This window comes from Vulpes vulpes, chromosome 11, assembly GCF_048418805.1.
Source record: "Vulpes vulpes isolate BD-2025 chromosome 11, VulVul3, whole genome shotgun sequence".
Classification (NCBI taxonomy): Eukaryota; Metazoa; Chordata; class Mammalia; order Carnivora; family Canidae; genus Vulpes; species Vulpes vulpes.
In genome coordinates, this window is record NC_132790.1 from 100,650,810 (window position 1) to 100,663,630 (window position 12,821).

The 12,821-nt window shown below is 37.4% G+C and overlaps 1 protein-coding gene across 7 annotated transcripts in view; it reads left to right on the forward strand.

Annotated features, from left to right (window-relative positions):
- The window catches only part of KCNAB1 (potassium voltage-gated channel subfamily A regulatory beta subunit 1), a 362,126-nt gene that overhangs the window by 290,529 nt on the left and 58,776 nt on the right, over positions 1-12,821 (forward strand). For all 7 annotated transcript variants that reach the window (XM_072727225.1, XM_026006130.2, XM_026006136.2 and 4 more), the window contains 2 exons: positions 2,369-2,413; positions 4,398-4,441. In XM_072727225.1, the coding sequence (XP_072583326.1) occupies positions 2,369-2,413; positions 4,398-4,441 (89 nt within the window). The remainder of the gene's footprint in view (positions 1-2,368; positions 2,414-4,397; positions 4,442-12,821) is intronic.

Sequence of the window (12,821 nt, forward strand, 5' to 3'; positions counted from 1 at the left end):
GCCACAAGTACAAAACCAAGGTTTGGGCAGAGCTGTGCTGCCTCAGAAACTCTGAGTAGAATCCTCCCTTGCCTCTTCCTGGCCTTTGGTTCTTGCTGGCCATCCTGGGCATTTCTCATCATGCAGCTACACTCAACCTCTGCCTCTGCCATCAGATGGCATTCTCCCCTCGTGTGTCTGTGTCTTCTTAAAAGGACACTGGTCATGTTGGATTAAAGACTCACCCCACTCCAGTATGACCCCATCTTAATTAATTGCATCTCTAATGAGCTTATTTCCAAATAAGCTCACATTCTGAGGCACTGGAGGTTAGGTCTTTAACATGTCTTTGTAGGGGACACAATTCAGCCCATAACAGAGACCCTGGAGATGAGTCCCCCAGCAGCCCAGTGAACTGTGCAGTGAGGTGTAGGCTGACAGGACACCTGAGGTAGGAGAGGAGCGTCACTGCGGGAGCCATTTCCCCCTGACACCCAGAGAACATCTAACCATCACTCTCCATGGTTTGCAGAGCATACGCCTACCAGAAAACAGATTTACATACATCTTTTACAAACTGCCTTTCAGTCTTACGAATGAAAACCCAAGCTGTCCCCATGCTACAGGATATTGATATCAGTGCACAGCTGCCCCTACAAGATTGCTAAACAGATGCACCACAGCATGGAGTCAAGTCTCTACAAGGAATTGCCACTAGCATACCTGGCTTCTGGTCCCAGGACTGCCATTTGCCTGCTGTGCTTTTCGGGCCAAGTTATCTCACTTCTCTGAATCTCCATTTCCCCACCTGTAAAATGGATGGCATGACTGCTCACCAAGTGCCATGTTGATAAAGTGAGATAAGGTGTGCAGAAGTGTTTTGAAAGCTGTGCTGTATCCCTGTAAGATACTCATATTCTCATTCTCCACCCACTCAGAAGAGTTGCTGAAAATGCCTCCATCACAGTCCTTGATAATTGGCCAGGTTGCTGGCTACTCCTGCTATTTGAACATACACGTTAGTGTGCACATGCATGTAGCCCACACATCTCACAAAAAGCCCAACTTTGCAAATACAAGTCTATATGGATAGGATCTGCAGCTTTGGAAGGCCCAGCTGCTCTGAATCATCCAGAGGACTGCATTCATTTTTTATGATATTCCATCCGGCCTTTTGTTGAAGCTGTGAAAATGTTTGCTAAAGGAGACCTGGCTCCCCTGTGGCAGATTGCTGTTACACAGGGTATCGTGGGGTTGATGGATTAACCTGGAAAGTGCATCAGCCCTTCCTCAGTGTGTAATCTCCAGATGCACATATCGGTAGAGCTTCCATTACAGTGATTCAAATTACTTTTCGGGGAATTAACTTCAGCGGGTTGGGATTGCTGACATTTTCTACAAATTTTTCTTGTTGCAGCTAAGCTGTCAGAATTGTCACCCTTGTTCCCCATTGGTTATCGTTAATCTTGTGAGGCTCTTATACCTGCGTGCCCCGAGGCTTCGGCTCTACAGCTGATGGAATTAGAAATGCCTTATTTCAAATACTCCCAAAGTTTGGTCTTCACCTTTGAATCCCAAATGATTTTTTTTTCCCCTAGACTAGTTCAATTGAATTACATACCTGGAGAAACCAAATTATACTGATATCTGCCTCTTGATCATAAATTCTGTGACTGTAGCTCTCAAGGCATGTTTCCTCTTCCACCATCATCATGATACGATTGCCATTTCCTGCCCTTCCTTGGGTGTGGTTTAGAGAAGACAATAAATTTGCTGACAAGATTTCCACGTTTCATTCCCTTAGGAGTTAAGTGGTTAAAACCATGACTTAAAAATTTTAGGCCTGTCTTCCTACAATAACATTTCAATTTAATAAAACACTCAAAGAAATTTTGCTTCTGTTCACTGACTACTGTACTTTATCATCCCTATTTCCCTGCAGTCAGTTACTGCCTGTGAAAGTCACACAGTTGGAAAGCCACTCGGGCCCATGGTCCTTGGCAGAAAGCTCACACTCAATGAACGTTATGTCAGATGCTAAATAAGTGTTAGTGGGTGCTTTAAATTCACTCACTGACCCTCTCATTTACCATTCCTGCCTCCCCTGCCTACCACTCACTCTCTTCGTCACACCCCCCAATCAGCCCTCCAGCGCCCCTTCCATGGAAAGGTCACTCCCCTTCAGCCTCTTCATCTAGGATCAGATTTACTGTCCCCCCTCACCAGCTTCCCTTTGCCCCAATATTTCAGTGACACAAATTAACAAATGTATCTTTTTACCAGTTTTTTTTTTAAAATAGGCACGATAAATTATTTCTGATGCTATAGTAATATGACTCACTATAATAACTAACAATTTAATATTTCTCTATGTTTGTCTAACATACAGGAGGTCCAGCCTGGTCATAACAACCAAACTCTACTGGGGTGGAAAGTAAGTTAAATACCTTTTCTTTTCCCTACTTGACAGGAAGCAACTACTAGTTCATGCTCTTATCCTTTTGGGCAACCATTTTATGTCTAGTGTACTAAAATTAATTGGTTTGAGGAGAAAGATTATTTTTTTCAGCCTTGAAGGAAATAGCAGTTACCCTAGGATTCAATTTTAGCAAGATGCCCCAAAGAAATTAGTGTAAAGCATGTGGTCACTTGTCACTAAGCAATTCGTGGAGATTTTCAAAGGCCAACCTCATACTTAGAACCATTTCCAAAATAGAGTTCAAATTTTGGGAAAAGAAAATAAGCATATAGCATCACAGAAGAAAAGCTGTCCGAATCTGCCAAAACTCAGAGACTTCTATGGAATGCAAAGATAAAAATATCTTGTCTGGCCCCACATGTGAGTATCCGATGGTTTCTGCAGAAGGTGTTGAAAATGTTGGTCAAAAGGACCGCCTTTTGAAGAATAACAGGAAGCTACCATAGCACTCACTGGCAGGCAAATGAAAGAGGCCCTTTGTCTGTTGTGGGATGCAAACAAATTTCACAAGACAAATTGGCCTCTTTTGAGCCTACTGGTGTTTGAACTGGTACTCACATGATTCACTACAACTTGGAAGTCCGGCTAGCTATTCCACATTACCTTTTAACAGAAATCATAAATATTTCCATGGAGTCTTAACCAAAACAAATAACAAAAATACAGAAAGAACCCACAAACAAAACCTTATTTACCTCCCTGTAATTGAGAGGGCATAGTTAAAAATAAAATTGGAGACAGAGGACATTGCCTTGGGAATCTTCTAATCAAAATGTATCCACACACGCACACTCATGTTTTATTGCTATTTTGAACCTATTTATGGTGACGACGAAGACAGAAAGAATCTAGATTTTTATTCTTACCAACAGCTATATAAAAATCAAGCAACATGGTGCCTGTGAGAAATGTAGATTTACGTCATCTGTGCTCTGATTCATGGTGCTTCTGCAATGGTACTTAAAGCTTTGCCTATACATTTGAAATAAACAGGGAAGAAGACACTCTGCAAGAAGCGCTGTGTTGCTGAGTACTGCCTACAGTACTATGTTTTGTTTTGTTTTTTTTTTAATTTTATTTATTTATTCATGAGAGACAGAGAGGCAGAGGGAGAAACAGGCTCCCTGCAGGGAGCCCAATGTGGGATTTGGTCCCTGGACTCCAGGATCACGCCCTGGGCCGCAGGCAGGCACTCAACCACTGAGCCACCCAAGCGTTCCTACATACAGTACTATCTAATGTTTTTATAAAAGATTCAAAATCCCCAAAGGCAAATGGTAAACAACTGTGTTTTAAAATGAGGTTGCCACAGGTAGTGATGTTGAAGAAACACTTCATCAGTACTTTAAAACTCAAGGACCATATTTCCTTCTAACTGCAGAGCTTGAGGATGGTCAGTGAAAAAAAAAGTCCTCATTAAGTGTTTGTCTTCTTAGGATACTGATGTAAGAAAGACTCCTATCACATTTTAACAGAAAGTAATTGTGAAATTTCTTTTGCAAGTCAAAAGGCACTTCCAAATGTGCTTCCTTTCTCAGAAAAGCCAGTGTTCTCAGCAGCTCACAAACTTATGTCAAGGCTTTTTTGGGGGTGGCGGGGGTAGCGGTGCTTGGGATTAGTTAAGAGCAAGGTGGAAATGTCGAGCCATGTGTCACAGTTTGTACGGACAGGGTGTGTATGGCTGAGTTATTATTGATATTGTGTGATGAGAATCATGGTTAATTCATCACCTGGGGTCTCCAAAGACAAGGGGCTCAGTGCATTGTTCACCAGCCTTCTCTCCTCAACCTGTGGTATAGAATTTGCCAAGAACGGGGTATAAAATTAGCAATTTGATCCAAAATGATTATTCCTCTGTACTTTTGAAATAGCATTTTTTTTTTTTTAAAAAAAAAAAGCACATCCCCACTCAAAGTCATTTGCTTCTTTTTCTTGTTAGAGCTGAAACGGAAAGAGGGTTGTCAAGAAAACATATTATTGAAGGTAAGTACAGTGCTTCCATTTTATCTTCATCTGTGGGCTGCTGATACAAGAAAGATATCAACCAAATAGGTTCAAAATTGGGAGGGGGAAAATTCTCTATAAAAAGAATCACGATCAACCACAGTCTTTGAGTTTTAGTGTAGGCATGTGGTGATATAGAGAAGACAATTGGAAACGCAAAAGAAAAAGGACAAATTTTCTAAAACTCTTCTCACAGCTATGCTAATATTAATAAAACACTCCCGTAAGACATTTTAAAAAGAGCTTTATTGAGATATAATTTGTATATCATAAGTTTACCAACTTAAAGTGCACAGTTCATTGGTTCTGCAGAGTTGTGCAGTCATCATCATAAATTCAATTTTAAAACACTTCCACCCATCCAAAAAGAAACCTAGTACCCACTAGCAGTCACTTCCCACCTTCTCCCTACCTTCTTCCACAGCCCCAGGCAACCACTAATCTACATTTGTCTCTATAAATTGGCTAATTCTGGATATTTTATGTGAATGAGATCGTACAATATGTAATACTTTGTGACTGGCTTTTGTCACTTAGCATGATGTTCATCCATGTTGTGATACGTATCAATACTTCATTCCTTTTACGGCCAAATACAGTTCCATTGTATGAATAGACCACATCTTGTTTGTTCATTCATCGGGTAATGTACACTTGGGTTGCTTTCATTTTTTGACTTATGAATAATACTGCTGTGAATATGTGTGTACAAGTTTTTGTGTGGACATATGCTAAAACTTAAGTTTTATTTTAAATTTGTATTTTTAAAATTCCAATACAATTAATATACAGCATCCTATTAGTTTCAGATGTACAGTATAGCGATTCAGCAATTCCATGCATTACTCAGAACTTGTCACAATAAGTGTGCTCTTAATCCCCTTCACCTGTTTCATCTACACACCCCCCCCCCACCACCTACCTCTCATTTGGTAACCACCAGTTTGTTCTCTATATTTAAGAGTCTGTTTTTTGATTTGTCTCTTTTTTTTCTTTGTTTGTTTTATTCCTTAAGTTCCACATATAAGTGAAATCATGTCTTTCTCTGACTGACCTTATTTCATGTAGTGTTATACCCTCCAGATCCATCTATGTTGTTGCAAAGGGTGAGACTGATTTTTTTTATAGCTGAGTCATATTCCATTATATATGTATGTATCACCTCTTCGTAATCCACTCATCTGTGGAGAAACACTGCATTGCTTCCATATGCTGGCTATTGTAAATAATGCTGCAATAAACATAGGGGTGCGTATTATCTTTTTGAATTAGTGTTTCTGCGTTCCTTGGGTAAATACCCAGGAGTAGAATTACGAGATCACATGGTAATTCTATTTTCAATTTTTCAAGGAACCCCCATATGTTTTTTCTTCCACAGTAGTTCCACAAGTTTATATTCCCACCAACAGTGCAAAAGGGTTCCTTTCGCTCCACATCCACACAAACACTTGATTTTCCTTGCATTTTTTATTTTAGCCATTCTGATGGGTGTGAGGTGACATCTTATTGTGGCTTTGATTTGCATTTCCTTGATGATCAATGATGTTAAACATCTTTTCATGTATCTGTTGGCCATCTGCATATATTCTTTGGAAAAATATTTGTTCCAAAATAACTAAAAAATTTTGAGTTTATTTTTTTGTATGGTGTAATAAATACAATTTTATTCCTTCACATGTAGCTGTCCAATTTCCCCAAAACCATTTTTTTAACCCAAAACCATTTTTTGAAGAGATCCTTTTCCTCATGGTATATTCTTGCTTCCTTTGTTATAGATTAATTGACCATATAATCTTGGATTTCTTTTTGGGCCATTTTGTTCCATTGATCTGTGTGTTTGTTTCTGTGCTAGTACCATACTGTTTTGAATTACTACAGCTTTGTAGTATATTTTGAAATCTGGGATTGTGATAATTCCAGCTTTGTCCTTTTTCAAGATTGCTTTAGTATTAAGGATCTTTTGTGGGTCCATACAAGTTTTAGAATTATTCTAGTTCTGTGAAAAATGCTGTTGATATTTTGATAGGAATTGCATTAAATCTATAGATTGCTTTGGGTAGTTTGGATGTTTTGACAAAATTTTTCCTGGTCAGTGAGCATGGAATATCTTTACATTGTGTTGCCTTCAATTTTTTTCATCAGTGTTTTACGGTTTTCAGAGTACAGGTCTTTCACCTCAGTTAAATTGATTCCTAGGTACTTTTATTATTTTCAGTGCATTTGTAAATGGGATAGTTTTCTTAATTTCTCTTTTTGCTACTTTATCATTGTATAAAAATGCAACTGATTTCTGTATATTAATTTTTTATCCTAGAACTTTATTGAATTCATTTTACAATTCTAGTAGTTTTTGGTGGAGTCTTTAGGATTTTCTACATATAGTGTTGTGTTGTCTGCAAATTTTACTTCTTCCTTACCAATTCAGATGGCTTTTATTCCTTTTTTTTATCTGAGTGTCATAGCTGGGATTTCCAGTACTGTGTTGAATAAAAGTGCTAAGAATGAACATCCTTGTCTTGTCCCTGAGCTTAGGAGAAAAACTCTCAGTTTTTCACCACTGGGTAGAATATTAGTTGTGGGTTTTTCCTATATGGCCTTTATTATGTTGAGATATGTTCCCTCTAAACGTACTTGTTGAGAGTTTTTATCATGAGTGGATGTTGTACTTTGTCAAATGCTTTTCCTTCATCTATTGACATGATCATACAGTTTTTATCCTTTCTCTTGTTGATATGGTATATCATGTTAATTGATTTGCAAACATGGAACTACCCTTACATCCCAGGAATAAATTTTGCTTGACTGTTGTAAATGATTTTTTTAAATGTATTGTTGAATTGAGTTTGCTGATATTTTCTGGAGGATTTTTGAGTCTGTGTTCACCAGAGATATTGACCTGTATTTCTCTTTTTCAGTGGTGTCTTTATCTGGTTTTGGTATCAGGGTAATGTTGGTCTCATTGAGTGAATTTGAAAGTTTTCCTTCCTCTTTTGCATTTTGGAAGAGTTTGAGAAGAATAGGTAGTAACTCTTCTTTAAATGTTTAGTAGAATTCACCTATAAAACCATCTGGTCCTGGACTTTTGTGTGTTGATTACTGGTGTAATTTCATTGCTAGTAATTGGTGTGTTCAAACTGTCTATTTCTTCCTGATTCAGTTTTGGGAGGCTATATGTTTCTGGGAATTTATCCATTTCATCTAGGTTGTCCCTTTTGTTGGCATATAATTTTTCAAGACTATGATAGTTTTTAAAGGGTGTTATATGCATTTTAAAAATTATAAAAAATTACTATTCAGAAACTGACTCATGGAGCCATTACTTTTGTGATGTTACTCAAAACTTTGTAGAGCCTAGAAATAAACACAGTATGGTCTTCTAGAACAATTATGTAGTAGAGTACTACTCTACTTCCTTGGGAGGATTATAAGAACTGTGAGGAATTTTTATGTATTTCTCATTTGTGTTATACTTGCACTAGTTGTAATAAAGGAAAAATGTTAAATGGGGCTATACAAATCCAATATTTTTATAATTCTAGAGCATAATTAACTATTAAGACAGATGATTTTTCTTCTTTTTAAAATTAGTTTCATTTATGAAATACCAAAGTCAATAAAAACATGAGATGTACTCTAACCTCACCACTTTAAACATAAAAAATGAAATCCTCCCATTTGATTACCTCATATCATTCCACAATGTGAAAATCTGGTACATGTCCTTCCCAACTTGTCCCCACAGTTAAATTGATGTATCTATCTATCCATACTTACATATAAATACAAGAACATAAGTATGAAACCAATGGAATCAAGCTATACATATTAACCTAAAGTTTACTTTTTTTCACAATTAAATAATTTTAGACATATATGCATCCATAACACATGATTTGTAGGTTATTTTTTGTTTTTATTATAAAGAATTATACAAATGGCTATTCTTATGTACTGGAAGCAGCATTGTTAGGTCAAAGAATAATGCATATTTTAAATTATTTTCTTAAAAGAAATATACCAATCTGATGGATGATCTGGTTTTATTTGTTTAGTTATACATTCATTTATCTAGGAGTATGAACTCCTTTTCATAATTTTATGCTTCTTTTTCTGGAAACCAACTTTTCAGGTTCTTTTTTTTTTTTTTTTTTTAACTTTTCAGGTTCTTAAGCTATTTTTCTTTTGAGTTGTTATTAGCTTTTCTTGATCTTATTAATTTTCAGTAGTTCTTTGTATAGTAGTTCTTTTAATAATGTTCACTCTTTGTCAGTGACATGTGTTACAAATAATTTCTTCCAGGCTGTCATTTCACTGTGAAGTTTTCTTCCTCCCCATGAACCTAATCTGAAAGATAATGTTAAGGGGCGCCTGGGTGGCTCAATTGGTTAAGCGTCTGATTTCAACTCAGGTCATGATCTCAGGGTCCTGGACCAAGTCTTACATCATCAGGCTCCCCACTCAGCAGAATGGGAAAGGAGTCTGCTTGTCCCTCTCACTCTGCACCTCTCTCCACTTGTGTGCTTGCTCATTCTCTCTCTCTCTCTCTCTTTCTCTTTCTCTCTCAAATAAATGAATAAAAATCTTTTTTCAAAAAAGAAAGATAATGTGGAATTTGAAGACAATCATTGCAGTTTAGAAGTTAAAAATCTTTATTAACCTAGAGAGGGAACTTGGAAGTATCTTAGACTTCCACTGGAAAAAAAATAATTTTGGCATTCAGTCATGTAACATAGAGCACCTGGCTGGCTCACTCACCTGGCATGTGACTCTTGATCTTTGAGCCCCACATTGGACATAGAGATTACTTTAAAAATTTTTTTTAATTAAAAATGGAGATCTTTGAAGCCAGATCTTGGAGAATATGTTTATATTTATGTTTCATATCTATAAATAATTTTTAACAGTAATAATTATATCAGTTTCCAAAGTTTTTGTATGAGTTTGGTATTTTTTCACTAACTTTTAATATATTTGTAAGCACTAGGCTTTGAAACCAAACAGTGGCTCAAGTTTCAAATGTGTCATTTATGAGGTAGGGGACTTTGTGCAAGTTACTTAACCTCACTAAGTCTCCATCTCCTTGGTTATACTATGGGCTATAAATATTCCACCTCACAATGTTACTATACAGAGACTAAAATTAGATAATTCACATTGAGCACAGTATCTGTCACATAATAAGCACTTAATAAATGTTATTTTATCATTATCATCATCATTCTTAATAGTGCAACTGTTAGTTTTCATACCACGAATAAGGGCACCCTTTACTAAGTAACATTCTAAGACCACCACAGTGCATAAGCTCATTCTAGCATGAGAAAAAAATGTCAAATTCCCAACCCAAACAAAATCCCTTCAAAGTAAAACCTCTTAAAACTGTTACCTACTCTAGTACTTGCCCGCGTGACTTGAGTCATCTACCATGAAGTCTGTCCATAAGAAATAGCCATCCCCCACCAAAAAAGAAATAATCCATATTAGCTTGTTGTACCAAGCTGAAAAACAAGGCAGCAGTGTGCTACCTAAAAAGTTCTTGTCCCTCTTTTCTTTTTAATCTAACTGATTCAAAAAGAGATTTAGGAAATGGTTCAGGATGTCAGTCAACAGAGAACATAAAATCGAGGAGAGAAAGATGGAGAAAAGGTTGCTGTGCTTTTATTAAATCTCCATTGCTTTAATATTTACCAGTGTGTCCATAATTTCAAAATTCTCTCTTTTCAATCGGTTTTTTCCTAGCCTCAAAGAACTTAACAGAAATATCTTAAATTCTCTGTCCCTTTAAATAAGTCAGGAAATCTCTTAAAAACTAATCTCTTGGGATGGATAAACCAGTTCAGCTGAAATTCAGACTGACCCAGATTCAAACTTTAACACAAAACTTCAGGCTTTTGAGACCAAAGAATTGGAATGATTTATTAGTATGTTTATTTAGTAGTTCATAGTTTCAGCTAAAGACAAAGATGTTAATGAGTCCAAGAGCATCAGCTGAAAGGATATTTCTAGGCAGGCTGAAATTAGAGAATTGAATGAATTTTGTAGAGAAAAGAAAAGGGAGGACATGAGATTTCTAGACCCAAAGTTTGAAGAGGTTTACAAATCATTATCCTTGGGTTTCACTGATAGTTGTTTTGTGATGGAGGTGACCTTACTGAATACCAGAGATTCTTATGCACAATAAATTTAGAAAGTGTTCTTAGAGGCCAAGACAGAAGTCCAATTCATGTAGGGTTCAGGCCACTTGAGTGCTGATGACCTTGGCCACCTGAGCTGGTTTACAGAGTGTAAAATGAGCTTGACTTGCACATAATGCAGTTTTGAAAAAAATCATATGAAAGACCTTTTCAGTAAGCCCAAGGTCCTTTACTTAGATCCTGTTAGGAACAGCATGCTCCTTAGATTCACAAGGCGGAGGTAGAAATTTCACAGCGGGAGGTTTACTATATCCATTTAGAATCCCAAGGTCCTGTCAAGCTCTGAAAGTCTATTCATTCAGCCATTCTACAAACATTCGTTAAGCCCCAGTTTTTTGCCGGTGTTGAAATATAGCAGATCAAGTTTCCTTAGTATCTTATATGAAAGAATAGAATTAGGTTGGTAAGTCAAATTAGAAGACTAAGTAAACTGTGTGCTTTTATTGGCAGAGGCTGTGTCTGAGTGTACATTTGTCCTTGAGGTGAATGACCGTTTTGTTATGTGATTGAAAACATAAACTCACTATCATTTTAGGAGTAGGAGAGGAAAATGATCTGAGGAACTACTTAGACCTTTTCAGTGAATGGCAAATGCCAATCCCAACTTATCTGGATGTTTATTTTTAAAATATAATTTATGATTTTTTTCAATGAAAGATTAAATTTCTTAACAGATGGCTTCACCACAAATTCTTTCCCAGCGTTCCATGTTCATACTAAACTGAAATCGCCCACTCAGGATAACCGTGTTTCACAATGGGAGGAGCAGCACATACGTTATTCTAATACAGCCAGTTTTTATAAAAAAAAAAATAAGCAGATATATCTTGAGTCATAACTGAGAGGTCTGCCGAGAAGTTGGGAAGTTATATACAGAAAGAGTGTTCTTCGTTTAAGGCAACATTTTTTTCAAGCTAGAAAGGAAAGCAAATGTGTGGATACAGTATGTTTGAATAGAACCCTTGCGGAATCTCCAGGCTACCAATTTCCTTGTTTCTACTCGTTCAACAGGCAACACTGAACACCTGATCCATTTCTGACCATGCCAATCTGCTTAATTTCTGGAATGAGCATATTTCTTTAGATGTCTATGAAACAGGCTTACATCGAACTAAAGTTTACCTTTTGAACAATACAGTTCCTATTAATCTTCGGAACCTAAAAGAAAAATGAACTTAGACTTCTTTTTACTATAGTTACTTGAAAGCTGTTTTCTTTACATAACATAATTTATTAGCCCATGGACTTTTGAGGAATTGCCAGTTAACTTGCAGACATCTTCTCAAGGACAAGGAGCCTTTTCTCCTGCTTCTGCTATATTCACTCCCACAGACACAGGGTTAGTGCCGAGGAAAAGGCGCATGTCAAAAGTGCCTTCAGCAAGTACATTCACCGCACTGGCACACTTATCTGCCTTATGTTCTGATTAGCTGCCCAGATGCCCCTCTGCAGCCATGGTCACTGCATTTTTGCATGTGTAACTTAAAACTATACCTGGCCCCAAGCCAGTGTTCAACAAACATTTGCTAAGTGGAGCCGGAATGTGACTATTTGCTTATTGGAGATGAACCCTAAATGGCTTTCAAGGAGACATTTATTGAGTTTGTCTTTATGTTGCTACAATTTAGCTATTTCTGCAAGATTAAGGCATTCCAATGGGAAAGGGCAGGAGTGCCTGATTTGGTTTGTAGTCACATGAAAGATTAAAGCCAAAAGATCATTTCACTCTATTTTGTCTTTGAATAGATGAGGAAACCAAGTCCCAAAGAGGCTAAAAGACATCAGCAAAGTCACATTCAGCCAGCCCAAATTAGTACCCTGGATCCCAAACCCTTTGCCTCACCTGCACAGAGACCTTGCCTCTGAATGCTAGGCTGGTCCATCCAACTGCCAAGAGCTCTGTGTGCTTGACTAATGTGCTGCTCAGACTTATGTGGCTCCCACCAATCTGCTTTCCCCCTGACTTCCCTGTCCTACTAATAGTCACTTCATTTTTTAGGCCAAAAATCTAAGGGTCGTCCTTGATTTCTTGACCTCCATACTGTGTCCAGCACACCAGCAAGTCCCCCCATTTCTACTTACACAGTTTGTCTCATATTTGAATGCTTCATCCTGACTTGGCCCACTTGCTCTGCTGCTGTAACCTCTCACTGGCCTCCCTCCCT